General features: G+C 42.6%; 1 protein-coding gene across 2 annotated transcripts in view; it reads right to left on the reverse strand.

Annotated features, from left to right (window-relative positions):
* The window catches only part of FAT3 (FAT atypical cadherin 3), a 324123-nt gene that overhangs the window by 278039 nt on the left and 18245 nt on the right, over window positions 1-27839 (reverse strand). For both annotated transcript variants that reach the window (XM_026052964.1, XM_026052963.1), the window contains exon 2: window positions 23942-27253. In XM_026052964.1, coding sequence (XP_025908749.1) covers window positions 23942-27236 — 3295 coding nt within the window. In that variant the 5' untranslated portion in view covers window positions 27237-27253. The remainder of the gene's footprint in view (window positions 1-23941; window positions 27254-27839) is intronic.

Here is a 27839-nt window from a genome sequence, read left to right on the forward strand (position 1 = left end):
TACACATATAATTTTATAAACAAGTAATTTATTATGCAGACTAAAATAGTCGGTGCGGCTGCACTGATACTAAAATTGCTAGAAACCCATTTAAGCATCTCTCTTCATTTATTTCAGTTTGCCCTATTACTAACCATTTTTCATGAAATCATCCATACCACCCAACTGCCTTCAGCTGAACCTTTCCCTGTATTTCAGCCTAAATTATTAAGATCATCTCCAAGACTCCTGTCATGAAAAATCTCTCTCACATTCAGAAATCCTTTTCCATGAGAGCACAGTGCTTCCCTGTGGCCTGTGCTCAGGATGGGAGTCAGAAGCGCTGCCAGGGGACGCGGGACACTGAATTGGTGTGGTGATGGTGTCACCTCAGCCTGGACWTGTGCTCACGGTTCCAGAGCCCACTGTGCATGAGGGAGCAGGGAGAGCACCCGTTCATCACCAGAGGAGTAAAACACACTCAGGAAGCAAGGGAGAGCACGAGCGAGTGCCAGCTAAGCAGCAAATATCATGAGGAGCCATCGCGGCCTTGTGTCAGGCTTCCCCCTCAGCTAGGAGCACTTAGGGAGCTGTCAACAGGACATGTAGATGATCAAGGTAATTAAAGCTGAGGATCCCCTGCCTCTTTGAGGCTGTAAAAACTTGCTGGAAGGGTCACAGTGATGATTGTGGTGTCCCTCCTGACCTGAGTTGGGGGAAATCCAGCCACTCACATCTTGGGATGCAAGAAGCAACAGCCCCAAAGGATATCCCAAGTAACTCAATGTGAGTAGAGGCTGTGGGAGGCTAGGTTGAAGGAGATGGGTGGCCAGGTGGTGACTGGGCTGACCAAGGCAAGAGGCTCCTTGTAAGGCGTCACAGCAGTGCCTTGACCTGTGTATCTATGGGGCTCTCCTCAAGGGAGAAGTCTCCTTCTCTGGAGGTCTTCAGAACTCGCCTGGATGCCGCCCTGTGCCACATACTCTAGGTGTGCCTGCTTGAGCAGGAAGGACGGACTAGATGATCTCTAGAGGTCCCTTCCAACCTTGAATATTCTGTGATTCTGTGAGAAGAGCTGCTGGGGAGAGCCATGAACCATCTACCAAAGATGAAAGAGAGGGCTTTGCCACCACACTCTCTAACTTAGAGAGAGGGACTTTAAACACTGTTCTTTGGAGGGATGGACACCAAAGTCTGAAGAAATGAAGAACAGTGGAGAGGAAGCAAGAATGAATAAGGACACAGCAGTGGCTTTCACATTTGCAATACTGGGCATCAGTGTTGATACTGGAATAAAACATGTCTTCAACAAGCTTGTAAATGTAACAAACAAGGAGGAACCATGGATATTCTGGAGGAAAGAAGTCCAGAGGCACCAAAATAAGATGTAGGAATTGCTGACACAACCTTTCCGAACTTCGACACAGGCAAACATGAAGCCCTGCACCTGGGATGCACCATGGGGCACCTGGTGGGGGCAGCTCTGCAGAAAAAGACATGGTGATCCTGGTGGGCAACAAACTGACCATGAGCCTGCAGTGTAGCTTTGCAGTGATAGTGGCTAATCACACAGGAGGCTGCATAAGCAAGACTTAAACCAACAGGTCAAGAGGAAGTGAAGCCACATCTGGAAAACTGGATCTGGCTTCAAGCTCCCCAGTACAAGGAGATACAGAGAAACTGGTGCATGTCTGCTGGTAAGATGAGAAGGGTGCAAAGGTATGTGATGAATGAAGGAAACCTAAGGGACTCTGTTTGTTTAGCTTGAAGAGGAAAAGGTAATGGGGCAGTTAGGAACCTGACTGCAGTTTTGCATCATCTGAAGAGAGATCGTAGTAGATAGAGCACAGTGGAGGAAAAAAAAGAGAAATAATCACGAACTGCAGCAAAGGAAATCCCTATTAGATATAAGTAGGAAAGATAACGTCATGGGTGTGATTGAGCACTGGAACGGGACACTTAGTGTTTTGAAATTTTCAAAACCTGACAGACAAGGCCTATAGCAAACAAACCAAATGCTGAAGTTAAACCATCCTGGAACAAGAGGTTAGGTTAGAGAACCAACACTCCTACATGTTAAAACCTAAAGGTTCCTGCAGTTCCATAATGCGCTTTGAAATAAAAACTGCTACATTTTCTGAAAAATCAGAAACCAAAACTACTGTGTATTTTCTGTGTTCATCTTTCTGGTTCTTTATCCCTTATCTTTAATACAATAAAAACATTAATCTCAAAGATGGAATCTAACTCCAGATTCAGATGTCTAAGCACAGGTGTCTATACATGAGCCAGACACCAGCCAGGCTTGAATGGTGACATCTGCTTAAGGTTACCAAACATATCCGAGACACAATTTTCCACTGAACCATATTTTGCTGCAGTTACAGCAAACGACTATGTAGGGTACGCTGGAACATACTAAATGATCACCTTAGTCCTCCAGCAGGCAGCTCAAGTGGGCTCAGACAGCCAAATGAAGGTTCCTACTGAAGCAGACACCAAGCCCATGCATCTACACTTACAAATCTGCTGGGCTGAATCTAGGGCTGAATCCTAATCTCAGCTTCTTAGGGCTGTGATCAAAGTGAACTAATCACACAGTGAGGTACTGCAAGGGACAGTAAACCCAGCAACTGTACTAGAAATTCTCTCAACAAAGAAGACTTTGAAGAATGTGAAATAAGGAGGGAATTGGGCCACAACAAATGAATAACAGAAGCAAAGTATTTAATAACCTTCAAAAACTGCACTTCGCATGAGCAAGATCATGCAAAAACACTATCAATAATAATAAGAATCAGGTAATTAAAAATGCTTGACAAAGCTCACACAGACATTTCCATAACTTTAAAGCTTCTTGACTTTGCAACCTTAATCATACTCCTTTAATGCACTGTTAGTGTGCAATATTCCATGCACAACTGTGAGTATATGAATACTAAAGGATGATGTTTTCAAAGACATTCAGTGTTGGATTATCATTTCTCTCCCCGAAGACCAGGATAATTTCTTCACGCTTTTGACATCTTCCTCTCTGCTTCCCTGGCTTGAGATTTATAGTGTAATTTTATACAGTCTTACTTTTTCTTCTTGAAATCATTCCTGCAGCTTTATGAATTATGTCCATAACATCATGTCCTGAATATCTATTTTAAGGAATTTCTTTTGTCCTAGTAGTTCACACAGAAAATCGTCTGAAGCTGGCAAGACTCCAATAAAACTCACATTCACTTACTCCAGTAAGGAGGGAAGTGAGTACTTTTGCATATGCACTACCCTGCAATATAAGCTAGCACATAACTGTGAAATACAGTCATTATCCTACAGCACTGATCTAATTTTCTACTGAATACCCTAAAATGATGGGTTTCTTCAGAGCACAAAAATACAAGGACTGGAACTTAAATATGGTAATTTGGCAGTACTTGGGTTTTTTTTATTATTTCATCTCCTATCACATTAAATAACACCAACTGACAACAGCTCTACATGCAGAATGAATCCAGATGCATTTGCTAACTGTAAAGAATCACAGAGATATGATGTGGCAAGAGACTGGTATTGAGCTCATTAGATCACTAAGCAGCAGCACTTATAAACAGAATATTTAACGAGACTCTACAAAGATATTCAAATGCAGCTGCCACAAGGTTCTTTGAATTTTTCTGCCTAATACAAAAATGCAAGAGACGTGAAATTATCTCTCTTTAAAGCAGAAAGTTCAAGGTGAACGTTACCTGATTAACCCACTTTGTTATTAATTTAATTCAATAAAAATCCCAAATACAGCATGCCATCCTTTATTAGCATTTCTGCAGAAGAACGAACCATGGTCGTCATTCAGCCAACAAAATTTAGTCAGAATTAATGAAGTATCAAAGAATAATAACACAGAAGTTCAAAACAAGATACTGAAGGAAAAAAAATATTTCTGGTTCTTTATCAATCTCATGCACTACTCCTATAAAATTATATATACAAACTGTGTTATCACATTCTTTCTTTATACTGCATGCTATATCCACAGTATGTAAATTCTTTAAAAGCACAAAGATATTTTAAAGGCAAAAATGTTTGTGTGACTCTTTCCCAGTCTCAGCTGGATTTTGTGCTTTGACTCAGTCATGCAGCTCTTACCTTGAACTCATGCACTATAAAGACACAATAAACTGTAATAGGAAGTTGTCAAGAAATGCTCTGGATGTTATTTGTCTGCAAAAGCAATCCAGCTTCAGTGTTGGCCTTGGCCACCTACCACACCTTCTCAGATGAAAAACAAGGCCCAAATTAACATGCAGGCTGCCTCTGTTGCCCTCTTTGTTCCCAAGGTTCTCTCTGAGGAGCTCCATGTGGCACGGAAGACTTGACACCACTGCTGCTCTGTCAAACTCACATTGGGTACAAGCAGAGAGCTACGGCCACCACCATAGCCTGGCTGTCTTCTTCTAACAATTCTGAAATTAACATTATTAATATGTATTTCCCCATATAATTACATATTTCAATATAAATTGAAAATTAAATTAGCTGAAAGTCATTTTTTTTAAAGCTGGAAAGACTTATTTGCAAAGAAGATAAATTCCTAGCAATGGAACTTTCTCTGGTACTAAGCATTCTAGCAGTGGGACAGAGATGGATCTCTGCAAGTATTTGTGTGGATGTAGTAAGTAATACAGAAAGGCTCCCTTCACAATTTAGCAAGAATTAATGTCCACTTAATATAAAAACACTGGAAATCTGTACCTTAATGGAAAATTGTTGCGTGTATTACTCGATGTCATCTGTACACAAGGAAAAATCCATTTGTGACCCAAGTGTCACAAAATTCATAACAATTACATACTGCATCGTTGGGGTTATTTTTTTTTCATTAAATTAGGAGTTTGCAGTTTGACTACAGCTTCACCTTGTCCCTGCAGCTCAACGCGGAGAAGAGCCATCATTAACTACACAGGTACAAGCCACAAAGCACACAGAGGGCATTCAAAGCTCAAATACTTCATTGATCACGTGTAAGAAGCAGCAATCAACCACAAGGCACCAGGAAGCTCCCAAATTATATTGTATTGCTTTGATTATCACACAGAATGGTTGAGGTTGGAAGGGACCTCTAGAGATCATCTAGTCCAACCCTCCTGCTCCAGCAGGGACACCCAGAGCGCGGGGCACAGGGTGGCAGCCAGGCGGGTTTGGAAGATCTCCGGAGAAGGAGACTCCACAACCTCCCTGGGCAGCCTGTTCCAGGGCTCTGGCACCCTCACAGGAAAGAAGTTCTTCCTCACATGGAGATGGAACTGTCTGTATTTCAACTTGTATCCACTGCCCCTTGTTGTATCACTGGCCACCACTGAGAAGATTTTGGCCACTTCCTCACTACAAATTATATAAGAAATGGCTCAAAGTGATAGGTACCTTGTTCGAGAGGAATCCACCTGAAGCAATGTCAAGAAGCCCCAGCTAATGCCTTCACAAGAAAGGGACAGCAGTGGCCTTCAGAAAAAGAGAACCCTCCACAAACACAAGAGTTGATTCAAAACATAAACACACCCCAAGCTAAGCAGCTATGAAAAAATATTCCCACTAAGTTTAAGCATGAACAAAATCCATCATTCCCAGGCATGGAGAAGGAGTGTCCATCAGGGGGACTTGGGAACTGCATTCCCACAACACCTGTAATCTGGGAGGCACCACAGTATTTGTTTAGGGAAAGACTAATTAGGTATGAAGTTAATAAGGTATGAAGCCAATAAGGAGGAAAAAAAAAGTCTCTAATAATATCGGTATAAAAGGGTTTGTTGTTGTGTTGGAAGAATGCCCATCAGCCTCAGCATTGGGGCAGAGGGAAAAGTGCGCCCTACAAGCAAGAGAGCCAGACACAAAGTCACCCCGGATGGACCACTCAGGAGAAGAGCATTGAAGAGGCTACAGATCTGCCCCGACTCACAGGGACCTGAAGGACCAGGCAGGAAAGAGATGGATTTCATGGGAAATGTAGCAGGTGGGAATAAGGGGAAAAGCAGGTTGCTGACAGCTCTACGCTCTGCACCATGTAGATGCTGATTGGGACCTGACATTCGGGATTTAGAAAAAATCCTGCAGAATGAACAGAAACGGTGCCCACAATTGAGCCCGTACAAACATGGGTTGACACAACACTGCACATTATGCCCAAGGAAATAACACCAAGCATTATTTCTATTTCTTCTTCCTTTCCAAGAAGCGAATAACCTAACCAGCAACGTCAAGATAATTTCAATCACCGATTTCTACTTTGTCAAACACTAGCAAACTGAATTATTTATGTAAAATAAATATGCTATTCAACAGGCATCTATACACCCACACTTGCACTTATCCTATGTACTTAGTCATGTGTCACTACCAAAACAGAATAAAAATATATTTTAACAAATCTTGCATCAAGTCAAAACACAAGCTTGTCCCTATGGAGAAGCCTGCCCCAAACCCTGCTCTCTCACTCAGTTTAGGCTGCTAGGATCTCTTATGGCCTTATTGCACTCGTGCCAAACTCATAATTCACTTTTTGACATCAAGTAATAAATACACAATAAGGACACACATTTGTCACACAGCTGTAATCCATTTCATTGGATAAGAGTAAGACCTGTCCCAAGTCACCTTCCAAATGTTGGGACATCATTCTCTACTGAGGCGGGCAGTACTGAGCATTCTCTACCGAGGCATTCCAACGGATTGTTCTGAGCATTGCTTGGAACACAGGAGCCATGCACATGCTCCTGCATTTCACACCAAAACAGGAATTCAGGAATTAATTCTGGGCTTGCATCCCAGGGGCATGTGGAAGTACCACTCATGGATCAGAGCTTCATCATGGCACAAATCACTACAAAGGGAGAACCAGGTAATACTAAGAGCCTCACTAAAAATTTTCCTAAGGAAAATGCTCAGCAGGCTCCTCCTGAGCCAGCTCAGCACTTGATGTTAACTTAATAAAGCCTCTCTTAGACGTTAAGTTGGTGTGTTAATAACAAGCTTGGCCCTTTGCAAACAATTACACTCAAACCTCCCCCTTCTAAAAAGGGACCCTGCTGTTGAGATACAAGCTGACATATAAATACACACTGGCTACGCACTGCTTAAAAACATAGGCTTTGCTTTGTAGGGGCTCACGTGGGCTGGGAGGGGTCTGCAATGGGTAGCCCTTGATGAATCTGACAGCCACCAGCCCTGCCGATTAGTGCCTTGATTTCCTAGGCAAACGTAGGTTTCACTGCAGGAGGTGTTTTTAGAATCACTGCAGGAGGTGTTTTTAGACAAAACGGTGAGGAGAGGGAAGGATGTAGGGAAGATTTGCAAGGGATGAAAATAAATGACAGTGGCCTTGTAATAAAAATTCAGAGTGCAGCAGGTAGGAGAAGATGTATCATCATTAGCTCATTTACTGGTTGTGAACGAGCGAGAGCTCATACCCATGAATCTTTCCACAGTGCATGCACATTTTTAAGGCAGCAGAGATCTCCAGGACGCATCTGTAAGAGCAGACCCAATGATCACATGAGTAATATCCACCTGGAGAGAAAAATAGCGGTTGAAGTTTTCTAGCTAAAGTCTGCTGCACATAAAGCACTGCAAGAGCCACGGCAGGCAACTGCTACAACATGAACTGCTCTTGGTCACTTAAAAAGGTGAAACACATGTAAATTTGTACTGTGGAATATTAGGACCAAGATCACTGATGCATTTTGGACCTTATGATTTAACRTACAAACTCTGACACAAAGTTTGGTGTATAGGAAAGCATTATGACATTGGCTTGTTGTTATTGACACTTGTGCTCCTTTTTACATGGGCAAGAGCAGCAGTAACACAATGTGGCTGATGTTAATAGCAGAAAGAAGAGTCTCCGGGTTCACGCAAAGCTTAGGGAAGTCACCAGGTTCGTGCAATTTGAGGGTAAACTCCATCTCCATCCAGCAAAAGAAAAGCCAGCACTCATTAGGAGGGACAAGGAAGAGCTCATTGCAAAGGAGAGCTCTGGCTCTGGCAGCAATTCACTGTAAAGAACCATTGGTCTCATCCTGCAAGCAAAGGCAGAAGACACCTTCATCTCCCAGGGCTGGCACCCTGGCATACCAGATGCAAAGACTTAAGGATGGTGCTGAGGTGAATTGAAAGAAAGAAGGAATAAAAAGCAGCTGCGAAGGAAGGAGATGACTTGGAAAAGAGAAGTCACCCTCAGCAAGCCCCTCTTCCTGGTAAGTAAGGTAAATTTGAAACATCAATACTTTCATTAAGGCAGGAGTGGGCATTAACTATTGCCCTCAGTTCATTCGATTTCTCCCTCGGATACAAAGGAGCTTGTTCTCCTGGAGACAGGAGCACGTGCATCCCGTGGTCCTGTGACTGGTTAACTGGACTAGATGGGTCACAGGAGTGGTTCGGATTTACAAGGCAATTTGAAAGCCTCAGCTTACAGTGATAAAGGTTCTGARCTCTTGCAGAGTCTGCAAGCCCATGGCAAGCACATCTTTCTTTCACTGGCAGCAAAGGACCCTCCTCCTCAGGACCCCAGTACCCATCTACACAAGAGAACTAACCTTGCCTTATTCCGCTCGGAGACTGGAACATTTAATCCATAGTGGGTTGGATTCAGAGACAGGCACAAACTAATCCCATTGAGGAGCACTTAGACAGACCCTGAAATCCCACTGGCCTCACTGGGTTCAAAGCACTTAGCCAAATCAGAGCCCCACAATGGTGACAAGGGACAGTAAGAAAGCCCATGACAGATAGACAGGCTGAGAGGATAGGGGAATACGTACAAATTTTATTAGAGAAGGCTTTGGAAGGAAACAGGAGACAGAATTAAAAMTGGGAGAAAGCTTTCTAGTTAATTGAAGATTAGGAAAAAGTAGAAACAGAAAGTGTAACACAGCTGAAGGTACGATAGGTTCAGCACAGAACGCAGGAGATTACTTAGTATTCTTACACAATTAATTTAATTCCTTTTAATCTTTTTACATATGTTGTAAACAAGATCCCTCCATCCCATGAAAATTGCCTTTTAGAGGCTGAGTAAATACATTAACTAATCCTGAAAGCCCAGAAATCCCAGTTTAATTTTTCTTTTCTTTTTTTTTTAAAAAAAAAGACAATATCTGGGCAGGGGAGAGCTCCGTGGACAGTTTTGACCTTCAAGGAGCCTGGCACTCTATTTATTCATTYTAAAAAGGAAACTGCTTGCAGGAACCAAGGAAGGAAAGGGTCATCTCAATGGAAATGGCAAGTCCTCACGGCAGGAGCCAGCCCTCGCACACGGTGCCCAGAGCCCCCAAGGTCCCTGACACCTCAGCACTGGCCACACGATGGACGACCCGCGTTGATGGAGCAGACGGGAGCAAAGTGAGCGCGGTCGCAGCTTCTGGCTAAGTGTTGTCACTGCTATGAAGCGAAAGTAATAATAGAAAAAGTAATCTAACATAAAGGACATAGGACATATTCGACGCTGGTCTGCAGATGTGGATATGTTTCCTTATTTTAAATACAGAAATCTATTTAGTGTATGTCCTACGCAGTTACCTCCAACCCTGTCAAGGACAGCAGGGCCCTATCATGCTTAGCAATACGCAAAACCCCAAATCAATACCAAGACAGAAGTGCTAACTGGGCTAGGAGTTGTTTCAGGACAGTGATTCGACGACAGGTTTTTCCTGCTCCYTGCAGGGAACATTCCTGCTGCGGAATCCCCTCAGCATCACAGCACACAGGGATCGCTGCTGGCGGGGACTGCCGGCTCCAGGTTTGGGAATCCAAGTTTCAGGCCRGTAAAACTCTAAGTCAGCAGATGCTACCCCAGTACAGCAACTGGCAGCATGGCACTGCTTTTCCTTTTTTTTTTTCATTTTTTCCCCTCTTTCTTCCCCCCCGCCTCTTCTGTGATATACTGTACATTTTGCTGCCATGACAACTAAACATTTTTTGCCCATCTGTATGGTGACAGAAGAGATATATACATCTGTTCATGAATCTTGTTTTTAAAAGACAGATAATATTTTCCCAACTCTTGCTTGTTTTTAAACCTCTCTGTAGGAGGGAGCAGAGTATTGTGACTTCCCCTCACCAGGAGCCCATCAGAGGTCCATGAGCCACATGGAGACCCTCCAACATTGCCCGTGGCCACCAGAAATGAAAAAATCCACTCTGGAGCTGGCAACGAAGCCCAGGAGAGATGTTACCTTCAACGTGTTATTCACTCCCTGTGTTGCATTTCATGACTAGGAGCAGTGAAGCTACTTAGAGATCCAATGCATTTCCTCACAGACCTCAAAGGTATCTTCCAAAGAAAAATACCAGAACGTCTAGGTACAGGGTCTGGTATTTCACTGTCGTGTAGTATCTCCCATTCCAGGGTTTCCACAAGTTTAAAATACACCTCAGGGAACAGATTAACTTCAGTGGCATCTGGGAACTCAACCAAAGTTGTATCATCACTAATACTTTGATACTAAGACTTTGTGTCTGCTTTGTCTCCAGGTGCTTCCACTAAAACAACCTCCCGTTTTTGCACTACCAAACCTCGTCCCTTCAGCTGGCAAAGGCTGTAATGCTGTGACATGGAATTGCTTCCAAAAAAGTCATAATAAGCAACTGATTCCCAAAATTTTCACTCATAACCTGTGCTTTACCTCCAGAAGCATTTCTTTTCTGTTCAGCTTTTTTACCGAGACCTTCCATCCTGCATCCTGGAACCAATATGGAATTCATCTAGGGAAGAGCCTCAAATTTAGGTTGTACTGGGAAGAGAAGCACCTTTGCACACTGAAGTGTCAACCTAGGAGTAAGCTTTAAAATACTCCAGTTGTGACCATATGCTCCTGAGTCCCTTGTGTTCCCCAATGGGATTCCAAGACCATGACAGCCTGTAGATGCCCACTGATCCATGAGATGTTCCCAGATGGCACATTACAACACTGTTATTGAAACAGAGTGAAAAAACAGAAGGAACAGGAGACAACGGAGAGGGCTTCCTTTGAAGAACTAGTCTCTGCATAACACAGAAAGTACAGATTAGGGGTTGACCTGCTGGAAAGCAGCTCCACAGAAAAGGCATTTGGGAGTTCTGGTTGACAACAAGTTAACTACGAGCCAGCATTGTGCCCTCGTGGCCAAGAAGGCCAATGGAATCCTGGCTGCATCAGGAGGATGTTGCCAGCAGGTCAAGGGAGGGGATCCTGCCCCTCTACTCAGCTCTGGTGAGGCCTCAACTGGAGTATTGGGTGCAGTTCTGGGCTCCCTAGTATAAGAGGGATGTGGAGCTTCTAGAGAGGGTCCAGTGGAGGGCAACAGAGATGATTAAGGAACTGGAGCATCTATTGTATGAGGAAAGACTAAACAAGCTGGGCCTGTTTAGCCTGGAGAAAACTGAGAGGGGAACTGATGAATATGTATAAGTATCTGAGGGGAGAATGTAGGGAGGAGAGGGCCAAGATCTTCTCAGTGGTGGTCAGTGACAGGACAAGGGGCAATGAGTGCAAGTTGAATCACAGGAAGTTCCATCTGCATGTGAGGAGGAACTTCTTCACTGTGAGGGTGACAGCACTAGAACAGGCTGCCCAGGGAGGCTGTGGAGTCTCCTTCTCTGGAGATCTTCCTAACTCATCCTTTAAAACAAGGACACCATGGCATGGCTCTTTACTGACAGGACAACTACTCCAAGAAGACTTTACTTAAGGTAAGCTAGTAGCTTCCATTAGTAGCTTAGAAACTATTTATTGAGGTAAATCAAGAGAGAAATACGGATTGGGCTAGAACAAACCRTATGCACCATTCTCACCTACAGCCTTCTTATGTTCTTACATAGCAGGATGCATCCAGTTGGAGCCCGTTTTGAGCAGGTTTATGTTCCGCTGCTCAGCAGGCAACAGATATACAGCTAGGGTTCCAAAAAGAACAAGGATTTCACCCAAATCCAACCCACTCATATCTACAAGGGCCTCGAGGTGTTCACACTACTGAACCAGGACCTACTGCAAATTTTCCATTTCTAGTCAGTGACAGAGCCTGACTTCATTCCAAGTTCTCCATAAATTAAAAACACTATAGCATCAAGTAAAATATGGCCCAGTAAATACTGAAGCTGCTCTTTTTCACATCACCTGCCCGACAGAGGCACAATTCCTCCAAAAATGCCTAGACTCCATCAAAATGATCTCCCATTCCAAGGAACTTTTTACCAATGAGAATGTCAGTCAGTCCTTTAACCTCAGGCTATGAGATCCATGACTGGTAAGAAAGACTAAAAATAAAAGTAGTTTGATATTTTTAACCCTAAAATTTTGCATTATTTCGGTGCCTGCAGTGAGGCTGCCTGGCCAAAGTGCAGGTCCTGCAACTACAGCAGACAGGGAAGAGCAGCAAGGATCACTCTGTCTGAAGCTCACTTAAAATGAACTGAATTTACTCTTTTGTTTTCATCGAGTAGTGCAAAATGCACAGTTTTTGGAATATCTTTCATTCCCAGAAGGCTGAAAGGAATCTGGCAATCTGAGTGCAGGTCTGTTGAGCAAGTCCCATGCAGTTAATGTAACTTTTTTTGCAGTTAATTATTCGGAATAAATACACTAGCTTAAATAGGTCACTCAGATTCTCAAGTTTTCCTTGGAGATTAGAATAGGAAAGAAATGAATCCCGAAGGGAATTCTCCCTTGAACACCCTCCAACTTCAAATACCAAGTGACTGTATTACACGCAATTGCTGCTATGCATTTTGATATGTGTTTCCATCAAAATCACTCATAGCATTTTAAAGCCGTTAATCATACAAGCATCACAACGTGCACAAAAATGCCTCTGACAATGTGATGATCATTAGACTTATTGTAAAGACAGGTAAAGTGAGGCATGAAAAGGTTATTCACACTGCCAGAGGGATTTTATATCCACATAATATGTAGTAAGCAGCTTTATCCATCTGATAGTTGCTCTTACTTTTTCAGCTCACGGCTGAAACACCACACAGCGAACAGGCACCTCCATCACACCAGATCCCCACTTGAGCCCACATCCTGGTTGCTGCTTCACAGCTGAAATCTCCACACAAAACCTGGACACAGCAGCAGCGCTTGCCATGTATGATGATTTCCAAGATGCCCTTCTGCTCTGCTAAAATCACTTCTCTTTATTGGAAGGAGTCTCCATTCAGCAACCTGTACAAAGAGGAGAGGTACAGATTTCCTATATGAACAAGTTGTAAACGTCTCTATAGGGCTCCAAGTGAATTTTAATTACATGAGTTATATCACGGCAGTAAATTCTGTGCATGCACAGTCCTATTAACCCAGCATAAGATCACACAACTCCCAGCAGGGCAATCCAAACCTTACCTTTATATCTGATCTCCTTTTTCTATCTCCACCAATACCACTAGCATTTGCAGAGCCCATAAATCCGGCTGCCAGTGCAGGAACTGATCCCCTCACTTCTCTTGAACTGCCAAGCTGTCAGGATCGGGACTGGTCCTTCAGGAATCAAGGGAGGGAAGATGGGATCTACTGAATCCAGTTGACCACATGAAGGAGGTTGGGTCTCCTTTGCCAGAGGTTCCCAGCCTCTCTGGCTTTCCAGGAGAGCCAAACCCACTCTGGACCATATGGGATTGGGATTGAAGGTGTAAATAGCAGAATTCCCCTCCCTTGGTCACAACAGTATTTCTGACCACATTCAAGCCCTGGTCAGAGCTTCCAACTGGAATCAGCAGTCTTGATTTGTGGAGCTCAGAGAAAAAGCATTTCTGAGAATCAGCAGGATTTTATTTCTGCGCTGAATTGAGTGTGAGATTAATGTTCACTATGAAAGATAAAGCAACTAAAAGAAATCCCCATGAAATAGTTGAYAGGCATTCAGAAAGTTTTTAAAACCAGTATGTTTACTGAAAGGCAAGAACAATTTGCACTTCAATTACGAGTACAACCTGTGACCTCCCTCCACAAGCAGAACTGTATTTTCATTTCCAGCATCACCAGATCCAAGCTGCAGAGTCTGCAATTTGGATGTTACCTTCCTCTTCAGAGGAAATCAGCAATGGGTTATTTCTGTTGATAAATAAACCGGGGGCTAAGGGCTAAAGTAGGAACTTTGTTCTAAATTTATTGGGGTATGTTTATTAAATAGATATTGCTAATTACTCCTTAGGCAGCCCAGTTAGGTGCCAGCGCTACTCCTTCCTCATAGACAGATCTGATCCCCTCTCCAAATATCCTCTGGACAGACCTCACGGTGTGAGGGATCTCCTTAACAGGAAGGGCTCATGGGGCTCCCCCAGAGCCATCGCCCCTGGAATCTGCCAGGAAGAGCTAAAGTGAGTGGCACCACCCAAACCTGGGAAGGAAGGGATGGAGCTCAGAGCATGGCGCTCTGGGCTGGCCCGGTCAACAGAGGAGGTTTGATTCCTCAAGAGGAAACAAACAAAAACACAAAAACCAAGTTAACAAGTCTGCCTGAAGCCACCTCCAAGATGCTGCGGGCAGGAGGAGGAAAGACGTGCTGGGAGTCGGAGGAAAACTGTCCCTATCTGCCACTGCATGAGACGACCAAGCCCCGCTTTATAATGTAAAACCTGGACACCTGAAACTCCTGCTGTTCCCAGGAGTGTCGAGATTGTCATTCCTACCGCCCAGAAACAAAAAAAATAGTCAAGCAGTTAACTTATCTATACCACTCCTGCCATATCAGTAAAAGAGGAAACTGCCTAAGCCTCGTACATCAAAGAGCTTTCTCCATTAAAATGTGAAAAATAATTTGTGTACTTTAGATGAAAGGTGTTTGGGGACTGCKAAGTATTCTGGCAATTTTAATTAAATCCCATAGTTATTCTCCTATAAAAATAAAGCTGTTGGAGGGGGAAGAGTTATAAAAAATTGCAGTGATTTTGCAGTTAGGATTTTTTTTCCTTCCCAAAATCTCAGCACATAAACTGCCTCAGTAGTAAGAAGCAAAACTATTTGTTAACTTTCTACGTGTAAAACTACATTTCCAGAACATGATTTCACAGTAAAACTTTCAAATGAGGAGTAAAGAATCCCAAATAATTAGGCGTATACTTCACCATGGGCAGCCATGACCTAAAAACTAGAAACAAAATCGCTATGCACATTTCAGCAAAGCTGGAAAACCAGACACTTCAGTTGTGAAAAACGGTGCACAGACTTAGCCGTGACATTTTGGGAACAGGCAGCTATTTAAAACCACATGCACACAAAACCACCACAACCACAAAACCCACCATTTAACACCACCACCACAACCACACAGCAGCACTTGGCAGAGYGGTGGCCAAGGACACGGTAGGACCCAGTCTGACCGGACACCTTGGCGCTCTCCTCTGGGAAGATTCCCCTCAGCTGAGCTGAGCAACGTATCCGTGTGTGATCTGCTTACAGGGTAGGTAACATGCTACATGAGGAAGAACTTTGTCACTGTGAGGGTGACAGAGCCCGGGAACAGGCTGCCCAGGGAGGCTGTGGAGTCTCCTTCTCTRGAGATCTTCCAAACCCGCCTGGCTGCCGCCCTGTGCCCTGTGCTCTTGGGTGTCCCTGCTGGAGCAGAGAGGTTGGACTAGATGGTCTCTGGAGGTCCCTTCCAACCTCAGCCGTTCTGMGATTCTGTGAAGTCAAATGAGAATATCATCCCATATGACCTGTCCAACTTAATCCCAGTCTTACCAAACTATCAGGACCGCTCACAACTCAATTGGGAGCAAAAGATCATGCCACTTTCCATCTCCATYCCTGTCCCATACACTGCAAAACAGTAAGGGCAACGAACCTACAGACACAYCCTCCAAATCTCCAGAGAAAAAGAGAAAGACACAACTAGTTTACAACTACCACTGCACTTTAACCGACTAAGTTTGCACGTTTTGTTAGGCTTGGATGAAATAGCCAGGCCAACACCACTGGACAATGTAATTTTGAGAAGTTCAAATAACCTGTTAGTGTGAACTCCTAATGCAAACCAACTGCAACGAAAATTCACTCCCCACATGCGCCGAGTTTGGCTTTCTCTCAGTTATTTCTCATTGGCAACACTTCAATACTAATAAGACACCATAAGTGTATAAAATGTAATAAAGATGTTTACATTAAACAGACGACTACAGATTAAAAAAATCTGTTCTGTGAACTATAAATATCCCTTTCCAAACATCTATTTTCAGGTAAACATGTACTGACAAATAGGAAGACATCTGACAATGGAATAATATTTTTTTCTCTTTCTACCTTGCTGACCTAAGAGTTTTCAAGACCTGAATGATGAAATGAGAAAAATGGAGCCTTGGAATATGATACTTCTTTTTTTTAAAGCAATGGGAACAATTAAAAGTTGGAACATCTTACCAAGCAAGTGCCCAATTTGCCATTACTTCAGTCCTTGCACAGAGTATAGATTTGCAAAAAACACACTTTAATCCAGCTTTCAAGACAAACTCAGGAGCCAAAGCATGCTTTGAAGTAGGAGAAGAGATCCATAGACTTGCATTTCTGGTCAGTCCAGTGTTACCACCTGCCTCTGCTGCAAAGTAGCCCCAGAAATGCCAGCCCAAGTCTGCCTTGCTGTAGCCCTGCCTAAAAAATTCCACGTAACTGCCGACAGGATCCGATTTGAGGATGTAGCCTCAATCTCACTAGCCCCTGGACATCCCTGTGTCTTGGCCTTATATGAGGAAGGGATGCGGGAATCAAAAAGTTCCCATCTAACCTTAGGAACTCCTGCAGCACCTTCCTCCCCCACGTGCCCCAGGCCAGGACGGCTTGTGCTGCTCCCAGCACACTCAGGAAACTTGCAGCTCTGCATCGACCATCATTTCTCCGGCTTCTCAGCTCCCCTTGGTGCCTTGGAGCAGTTCAGTTCATTTTTTCCGCCCTTAGTGTCCCATTTCTGCCTAAGTATCAGGTGCTATTCACAGGTGAAGGTGAAACACTAAACAGTGGATCATGGTCCAAAGAGATACTGGGATAGGGCTGGTGCTCAGATGTCTAGACTGAACATCAGACGTTGGAAGTAAATTTTCCTCCAATTTAGTCTAAGTGGCTATTGTGTGACTTGAATTCATTCTGGRTATAAGCTTAATATAGGCTCATCTGGGTAGAATTTAATGGGCTGTGATGCACAAGATAAGATAGAGGTCACTTCTGGACTCATATCTTCATTAATATAATAAATTACTCTGAGAGATTCAAAAGAAATGTTCTATTATGAGGAGCATTCTGAATAATAAAAGAGCTTCTCTAGCAACATTTCCAAAGAAGGGAAAACATGCAAATTACAGCTAGCTATAAAAATTGTACATTAAAAGCTGTTTTATGTGGTATTAAGCCAAGAGAGCTGAACAGCTTGAATGGAACAATTCTGCATGACTGGCCTCACATAGGAAAACTCTGAAAATATGTCATAATGATATTAAGGACCTTTGAAAGTAAATATTTTCATAAGTTGATACATGTTTTAAGGTTCATATTATTAAATAAAAAGCTAAACAGATTGACTCCAGTGAAACCAAGACAAGCCCTGTTCCTTTTTCTAATTCACAACTACAAATAACAGGGAAATTATAAAAACATAGACACAGAATTTATCCAAAAAATGTTGTTTTTCCACCACAACTAATTTTAAAGGAGAAGAAAAGAAATAGCTAACAATTACTTTCCTAAAATTGGAAATCACAGCAGAAAGGAGGACTGCCCCATTAAAAGAGTGCCAGAGACAACTCACAGAGCGAAGACAAAACAGTTCTGCAGACCCAGAAATATCTGTGTGCGACACTGCGCTTCTCCCGCTGACACAGTGGATGACAGCTCYGATTTAGGCCAGAACTGGCTCTGTGATCCATCTGGCACCTCTTTTCCACCCACGTTTCCAGGGAGTGCCTGCTCCRAAGGGCCATGGGCTGAGAACTGACCAACTCCAGCCCGGGGCTGCTGCTGTGGAGCACCATGGAGCTAGTGCCTCCTGCTTCCCTGGATGCGACCGCCCTGTGCCAGTTCCTAGTGAGACCGTTGGGATCACATGGTAAAAATTATTTTGGAAACGGGTCTTAGGGGCCTGAGCTAGATAAATGGCTTGGAGATATTGATTCTGGGTAATAACATTTGCCTGAAGACCCCAAGGAAACGGAGAACATCAGCAGCACGACGTGCCAACACGGCGCTGCACCGACGGGGCGGCTCGYGCTTACCCGCCTTCAGAAAATGAAACCAGCTCAAGAAAAATCACACATCACAAACCATTTTCATTTTCGCTTGATTTCGCCTTCACGGAAAAGCCAGTTATGGTCCCACATAAATATTTATCTGACCGCTCCAATTGTTATAAATGAAAGTATCCTTCAACTTGCATATGCTATAACTGAAAACTGCTTTAGAAAACAGCCATGAGTTGCAAGCCATAAATTTATTCCCTTTTGCTAGACAGATATAACAGTGCGGGCAGGTCTGTTTCATTGTAAACTACACCGTCTGGTGTTTCTACTTTCCATTACAAGTTGAATGTACAATTACAAGTAGTCAAAGCCATGATTAGGGTTTTCCAACACTGATTCTTTTCTTGGAGTCTAGCAACAGTTGGTCAGGAATTTCAATCACTTGTGATACTCTAAAGGTATCAAAATAGAGCAGTCTGCTACACTGTAAATACATCCATGAAGATCATCACCATTTGAAATTCTCCTCCATTTTTCTAGAATCTTAAAAGATTTCAGCACTGTGAAAAGGCTTGGCTTATTCATTGGAATTTTCAGGGCTGAAAATTCCTGAATATAACAAATTAACAGGCTCAAATGCAGCTTGTGTTCTTGTGGAGAGGGGCAAAATCAATGCCAGTGAAAGCACAATTGCTAAATCCCAGTGAAAGTCAGGGGGCTTGAACTCCTGAAGCCTGGAAAATAAATTCTGATGGTGATGGCTTAATCCACATTTATATACTTTGCATAAATATTAAAGATCTCCTAAATCTTTCATTAATAACCGCATTTTATCTTTGTGTTGAATTTCAGTGGGGCCTGTAAATAATCTTTCCACACTTTCCTGAAAAGCAACAAAACATTTATTATTTGAAAAAGTAAATAGATGTACTCGCTCTTTCCACTCTCTGGTGTTGCCACTCTTGACTCCTATCAAGTTTACCCAAATGTTGGTACCAGGAGATGTGTGTGGTCTCTCTGTTCCCTTAGAACTCATCTTGTCCTGTTGCTGATATATCCATGTACCCATGGCAGGGGTAAATATAGAAACTTCCATAGTGCCAGGCTGTTACATCAACCGTGCAAAGAGYAGAAACATATGCTAGACTGACAACTGGAGCTTGAGTCAAAAATGCTGTTTAGCTGAATCACAAATCATAAAAAATGAGAACAATGAACATCAGCATTTCGTCCAGGTTTGATCTCATCTAACTCAGCCCTTCCAGAAATCAGAAATCCAGTCGAGCTAGTTCTCTAACTCTGCACTGCAGCCAGAAAGGAGGCACTGCCACAAGCAGGCAGGATTATCATCTCAGACGAGTCACCCAACTGCAGCTCAGCACCGCAGCACATCCTGTCCATACAGATTTTGGGGAGACATCACTAGCTGCTGAGACAGCAAAATTCCACCATTGCTAGCAGTGCTGCACGTGTGACAGCTTGGAAAATCCAAAGTTTTAAAACAGAAGAGGACCGCTTCCAAAAACTGGATATATCTGCTACAGCTATCACCAACACGGCCCCTCAGAGCGTGCTGTCATCCCACAAAAATGTGAACGGCTCTCTGCTCATCTTGTGCTACAGCATTCCAGAAATGGAGAGAGTTTCTGCACAGTCGTCTTCTAAGGAAACTCAGATTAGCAGATTGGCAAGGAGACAGTATTCATTATAGACTGGACTGAAAGAGAAATTAATGGAGCAATCTGTCAGGTGGGGAGTGATATCAGAGATGTAGATAGGGCATGAGTTTCTCCACAGCCCAAAACTGCATAAAGGGAAGGTTATCACCCACTTAGCAAGTAAGATCAAAAAGTCAGATCTTGATGACTTTCTATAGATGGAAGAGAGCATGTCATGCTCCTGGGCAGCAGTATATTCTCAAAAAATCAAAAATCCTAAAATATCGGTTGCACAACTCTCATGCTCTTAAAAGCCTTCTCTCCATCTCTTATTTCCAAAAGTACATTTAGGTTTAGTCTTCCCATTAAGAGATAGGCCAAAAACATCAAAATGGTAGAGAGGAATCATCACATATTATCTGGCACGTAAAACTGACAGTATGTAATCTTGCTTATATACGGTCTGTAGTTAACAGGAATACATTATATCCACGCAAAACTAGTGTAGACATCTGCCTCTGAGCTAGTTACCCCTTTAGAGTCAAGAGAGAAMTGCACATTTATTTAAGCACGATTCATTCAACTTGTGTCACAGTTTTACTTTAGGGTAAGATGAATTGTGCTTCACAAGAGCCCATTTCTCTCTGTCGACTACAAGGAAAGCCTGCAGTGACAAGCACTGACTGTAGATAACTATATTTTGTTAAATAGGTTACATTTCAAGAGTCCAAGATAATGGCAGAGATGCAAAGAAAAGCAGTTCTGCATAGGAGATTGAAGGAAAAAAAGAATGATTAATAGTGAAATCACAGATCATATCACAGCTCCCTCCATGCAGGGATCTTACCTGACAAACTTGGGACCTTTATACCAGCAGTCAATAAGACAATAAAGGTGGAATACCAATGAATTTGAGCTGTACACCTAGGCTGGGGTCTACTGAATCCTCTCTTGAAAGGCAGCAGTCAACAAATAAGAGCTCTGTCTCTTGGAAAAACAAGTTTTCCCTAAAAAGCCTTCAACTAGTCTTCTAACTATGAATGATCAAGTGAGTTGTAAGACCAAGAGAAATTCAATCTGCTGACTAAAGTGCTATATGGAAAGCAGAGCTGGSGATGGGATAGTCAGGAACTGTGTCCTTTTCTTGTGCAGTTTTTATTGATTTACAGATTTGTACTGGCTCCACCACCTGGTAAAGGAAAGTAAATCCACAGACATGACATGATTCGCACGGCTCTGGGACAGAGCATATGTAAAATGCACTTTTATTTGGCAAGCTCTCACTCTGCTTCTAGTTACTACCATATATGAACGAGATTAGCTAACCGTGAATACTGCAATGCATCAATGATAACCCTTCAACACAAGCAAACRAGAAGCAGTGTGGGATGGGAATCCCAGCTTCACTCACACGGACAGCACGTGCCTCCGTGCCAGGATTCACACGTACATCCTGTGTGGACAGATCCATCTTGGTASATACGGAGAGATTCCCATTCTCACTTCCAGCAGGCCCGTTCAGACCTACATGCTGAATGGCCTGTAGTTGCATCCACACCCAAAAGCCAAGCCTGTGGACTTGGATGCTGCCTATATGTAGCATCATGAGAATAAAGTCACCACRCCAGGGAATATGGAATGACACAGTCAGTAAGGACTAGGGCAGAAGGATAAATACAATATATGTGAAGAGAACCGTGCTGAAAAGACAGGCTTCCTTGGAGTCCAGTCTGCTCACATATCAGGATGAATTTGGCCCAGTTTATTTCCTAATGATTATAACGGATACTACAGTCCTCTTTTCATTAAGGCAGCAGCCAAAAAATATCGATTTGTTGTACTTCACACTCCTGCTTACCTTCACAAATTTCAGGAAAGACGGAGCATAAGCCAATAGAGTCGGTCACTTTAAAAGTGACAAATTAACTGCCCTGAAAGTAAATAAACAGCTATCTCTTTGTAAATTAATTCAATATGTGACTGGAGAGCTCTCTTCTACAGCTGGAAAGCTGATTCATCATTCAGCAGCGTTTAAGTTGCCACTAGTTCAATGGCAGAGTATTAATGTTTTGTCCTCTTTGACACGGCGGGTCAAGTTTTTGCACTCAGGTTACAACAGCGCAACGCAGAGCAGCTCCTAAATCTTCGCTTCTGGCTGTCCAGATAACCGTGTCTGCAATGAAGCAACCAAGGGCTCTAAGAAGAAGGCTTCAAGAAAGCTTGAGTTGTATCAGCCAGTTGTTTTCCTCACTCATTTGGGGGGAAAAAAAAAAGAAAAAAAAAAAAGAAAAAATATCAAAGAAATCAAAAATACTATCTTTTAATGACTGTCCCAATCTTTTGGGACAGTTTAGTCCCAAAAGTCAACTTAGCACAGTTTACAGGGTTTTATTCCATTTTCATGGAAATACTTACCAAAGAGTGAAAGGCACAAATATTCACCTTTTAAAACTTTTCTTTCCCCCCTGAATTAGATCTCAATTTAGAAAAACAACTAAGCAGGTTCTTCATGGGGAATATTGAGTACCATTCCCAGGGATCTCAAAACACACTTTATGTTTTATTGAACAGCAGTCCTAATTTATCATAGGATACCACCTTAATCAGTCCAGACACAAGGCAAAAACCTTGGTTCATTTATCAGCGTCATGCACTAACTCAGTCGCCTGGGCACTGCTCCCTAAGCATCCTCTCAGCTCAGTAAAGCCAAATCCCGAGATTTTCAGAACTCTGCAGCATCAGGACCAGCCTCCCCTTGTCTTTCAAGGACCCRTTCAGCTGAATTCTCCTCAGCTCAGTAAGAACCCAGGCCAACATCTTCCAACCCTGGAGCTTATAACTGAACTTCACGTTCGGCTGCCTAAATAACGTGGCCCGARTGCCTTCAGCTACTTCAACATGCAGGATATGCGAGTCCTCAACATTGCTGGAAATTAGAGTAGGCGCCCTCTTGACTTCTGACACTCAAGTTTGACGTTTCTGGACACAAGGCTTGAAACGTCTCATCTGGGCACAGCTGCGGCACAGAGACGACACACAAATAGAGTGAAAATATTTCCACCGCCTACACTCAAGCAGGCTCCATCCACGGCTGCTTTCCATAAGGTTCCGTTTAGAACGCTGACATTTGATTAAATAGTCGGAATTTGCCAAAGTATACATTTTAATTGCATTCTCTAATACCACTTTCTCAATTAAGCTTTTCAGAAAGAGACTTACAAAGTCAACTTAAACCACAGTAAACCCAACACACTTAATATAATTTCTTTAAGTTGTTGACTAATATTTTGTAATTTCCTCACTTCTTCTAGTACCACAGCTGCACTATTATCCCCAACAACTATCAGACACTTAAACAGCCAGCTTGTAGACTGCTTTCCTACTACAAGCCTCTATATTTGGTATTTTCCATGTTTTGCAGTAGGATGGGGTAGTAGCAAAGTTAAACATTTTAAAAATATTCCATCTGTTGACATTTTCTAGTAATTCCTAATAATAATTTCTAACATTAATGTTTCTGGTACTGCTGCCATCAAACACTGACTGAATGCAACTTTTTTCTATATTTATACATTTACACACACATTCCTACACTGCTGTGCAACGCAGACCAAAGGAAAGGCCATTATACAGGATGTCATGTCACTTCAAACTATTAACTCCTATGAAAAATCACTCTTGCTGACTCTAAGAACAAGACCACGAATATGTTACAGGGCAAAATAATTCKTATTTCATGCTCCTTATTTACTTTCATTGGATTTAACATTGCATTCAAGGTCATGAGCATTACAGCACTCTGTGGAAGTGACCTGAGCAATTTACAGCTACCAACAAATAAAACAGAGGTTGGAATAGAGTCATTACATAAGTATCACTGCTTTTTAAATGGAGTCATCACATAGCTACTGTAAAGTAATGTGTATTATTTCACACCCACGGTGTGATGAATGTAGTCAGGTAATTAAATCATGTCATTGCAGTGCCTGAAAAATTGATAATTTTCTCTTTCCTGTTATGAGGAATGGAACTTCTTCCATTATGGGTGGAAAATAATGATGCCTAAGCTTTACTTTTACAAGAAGCTCTATGAGGGAGAAAAAAAAGAGTAGGAAAGGAGACTTACCAGTTTCTTCATCTATGCTAAATCTGCCCAGGCCACTGCCATCCCTGATGGAATACTGGATCTCTCCATCCCTTCCGGAGTCTTCATCCCGAGCAACAACTTGCAAAACACTTGTGCCAACACGGGAGTTTTCCTTTACAGATCCAATGATTGCAAAGTCAGGAAAATAGGGCGTATAGAGGTTTTCATTAACATCCACCACTTCAACTTCCACAAAAGAAACAGAGGAAAGAGACACCGGACGCCCCTTGTCCTTGGCGCGCACCGTGAGGTTGTAGAACTGCTGCTTCTCATAGTCCAGCTCTTTGTTCAAGCGGATGGCGCCACTCGCTTTGTCTATCTCGAACCGCCCGTTGTAATCGTTCACCAGCGAGTAGCGGACTTGACCTCCCAAACCGAGGTCTGGATCGTGAGTTTCCAGCCAAGCGATCACGGTGCCAACGGGAAGATCTTCGAGGACCTTCACGTTGTAACTAGATGGTATAAAGGCTGGAGAACAATCRTTGACATCATCTAAAAAAACCTTCAGGGGCACCACAGAGAACTGCTGGTGGCCATTATCTGCTTTGTCCCTTGCCTCTATCTTAAGCGTGTAGTTTGCTTTTGTTTCCCGGTCTAGCTGGTCAGTCACATACACCAACCCCGTAGAACTGTTGATGGCAAATTGCTGAGTGTCTGTCAACACCGAGTAAATCACTTCCCCGTTGGATCCTAGATCTTTGTCTCTGGCTTCTACTTGAATAATCTCTGTACCAAGACTTGTGCTTTCTAAAATGTTAACTGAATAGCTGTCCTGCAGAAAAACAGGCTTGTTATCATTTGCATCCTCTACAGTAACAGTCAACAGTCGCCATGCAGATTTTTGTGGATTTCCTAAATCATAAATTGTAATATTAAGGAGATAGAGATCTGTTTTTTCACGGTCTAAGGGCATAAGAACTTTAAGTATCCCTGTCTCCATGTCAATGTCAAAACAACTATCCGTATTACCATCAGAAATTGTATAGACTACCTTCCCATTAAAGCCTGAATCTGCATCATAGGCTTTTATCCTGAGGATGGTGGCACCAACAGGTAGATCCTCTGAGACAGCTACATCAGTAGGGAAGGATTTGTCAAAATGGGGAGCCTGCCTGTTCACTGAGTAAAAATCAAGAAAGCCATCTTCCAAATTCAGCTTCACATTAGCTTTTGCCTTTTTGAGCAATTTTTCTGCTAGCTTCTGAGCAACTCTAGTCTCTCTACAGCTAAAAGTCTTTGAGGACACCTTTCCATGAACCACTGAAATATTAACAAACATAGCATCAGCAAAGTTCTCTCCATCAGTAGCTGTTATCTTAAGGCCAAAATTGTTGTTCTTTATGCCAGAGTTGATTAGAGACTTTTTAAGTTGCAGAACACCAGAATCTGGATTTAAATAAAAAATTCCAAGTTCATTTCCAGAGATTATTTTGTACTTCACAAGCTCCAACTCATCTATGTCTATGGCAGAAACAGCCGTGATGTGACCACCAACAGGAAAGTCAGATGAAATCACTCCCTGACATGCTACTTTCTCAAAGAGGGGTTTGTTATCATTGACATTGCCTATGTATATAGTCACATTCACCTCACTTTCGTGACGGTAGGGAGAACCCCAGTCGGAAGCCCTCACTATGAACCGGTAGCTTTCTGGTGAGGACTCAAAATCCAGTTCTTCAGATGTGGTGATAATGCCTGTAAACTGATTTATTGTAAACGGTAGTGAATTCAGACTGGCAATGCTGTATGTTATGTATCCGTTTTCTCCCCTATCTTTATCAACTGCTGAAATGACCAAAACGCTAGAACCCACAGGGACACTTTCGTTGATGAACGAGCTGTACGAAGGCTGCTGGAACTCTGGAGTGTGATCATTGGCATCTTCTAACCTCACAGTAACACGTGCTTTCAAATTGCTACCTTTGTTTATGGACACTTCTAATTCGTAGAGGTCCTTCTCAATGATTTTCAAAGAACAAGCAGTACTGATAAGACCTGTTTTAGGATTGATCTTAAAACACTCAGCATCCTCACTAGGAGATAATCTGTATTCCACACCCTGTGGTTCAGGTATGAGCTTGACTAGTGCAACCACCACACCAGGAGGTGAAAATTCATTGATGGAGACATCATATGCTTCCTTTTCAAACTTCACTGGGATGCTTTCTTTCTTGGGGCTAGCAATGTGGACCAGTTTGACTGCAGAAAATTTCTGAGGAGATCCTTTGTCCTTTGCTTGGAGAGTCAGATTATAACCATATGGGGAACTGTCCCAATCAATAGGTTTTCTTTCTTTTATTTTGTATTCATTCATCCATTTGCCATCTTTAGTCAGAAAGAACTGTTCCAGCGGATCCCCAGCCACAATAGAAACAGATTCAATTTCTCCATTGGCTCCTTCATCTAGGTCATCAACATTAACAACTGCATAGGTAGGCTCCTTGTCTGATGGGAAGGGAATGTGGGTTACAACATTTATAGTTGGGGCGTGCTCATTTATACGTTCAATGTGAACATAAAGCTTAGCAGTACTGCTTACTCCATTGTTTCCATAAAGTTTCATCCCACGGTCCACAGCCAAGATCTCGAGATCATATCTGTTTTTCTCGTCATAGTTTAATCGGCCACTTAAGGAGATAACACCGCTCGTAGGATGAACTGAAAAGAGATCAACCTTGTTTTTGAAGTAGTAATAAAATTCACCATTGGACCCAATATCCGCATCTGTTGCGGTCACCTGTGCAATGCTAGTCCTTAAGGGAGTGCTTTCTGCTATCGTGACAGAGTATGTGGTTGGTGAAAACAAAGGTCTTAAGTCATTCATATCCAACACCTGGATGTTCACTTTTGTCCATGCTTCCAAGTCCTCTCCTCTGACCGACCCTTTCACTACCAATAAATAGYTGTCCTGGATTTCTCTGTTCAATATAGCAGAATTCCCCCCTTTAGTCCTTATTCTTAGGAAACAAAAGTCAGCAATGACGACTTCCTCTGCTTTAAAGAAGCCCTCTTCATCACCAGACACTATCCGGTATTTGATATCCCACGAAAGGTCAGCCAAGGTAATGCCCATTCTTGTTTGACTGTTGACATAGGTCCTGGCTGCTGAGTTTTCGTACACTGTGGCATTGTAAGTGGAATGTGTGAAGTGAAAGCCAAATGGAATCGTCCCTTCAACTACCTGGCAGATGGCAGCCAGAAGCTTGAAAACCAGAAGGACATGGCAGGATGGAGGTGGCCGTGTGCCTGACCAGCAGCCCATATTCACCTCCATCACATCATTCTTTCACCCTATGATGGGAAAAGAAAAGACAAAGTTAATCGAGAGATAAAAACTGTACTGAAAACAGCCATTTTAAAATCACTTATTCAACCATAATTAAACATAAAACATACTCAATAATAGCCTCTGTACATCAAATAAAACAGGGAGGACACTATACATATGTGTGTGCCTATACACACGTGTCTGCATGAGTGTGCATATTCGTRTTATATTTTTACATCTGTGCTTGTTTTTAAATATTAAATAAAAACTGTGTGATCCTACCACACCTATACATACATGAGCACTAACCAAAATAATTATCACATGAGAGTGGCCAAAAAAAAAAAATCAAACACACACTACTTGATTAAGCTCATATAAGTGCATGAATACACAGGAATTATTGTTTTTATTCACCAGTAGCTTCAACTATGTCTCAACTTGTTAATGTTGGATTTTACTGGAACACTCATTTTCAGTTCCAGTCTTTGGGAAGGAGACAGGATTACTGTTATGTGTGCAACACACTAATAGCCAAATATGATGAAGTTTTAATATGAACAGTTGAGAAAGAACACATAATAARTGAAATGCAAGCCATCAAGAAAC

Source organism: Nothoprocta perdicaria, unplaced genomic scaffold, assembly GCF_003342845.1.
Source record: "Nothoprocta perdicaria isolate Ctin4 unplaced genomic scaffold, notPer1 scaffold_94, whole genome shotgun sequence".
Lineage (NCBI taxonomy): Eukaryota > Metazoa > Chordata > Aves > Tinamiformes > Tinamidae > Nothoprocta > Nothoprocta perdicaria.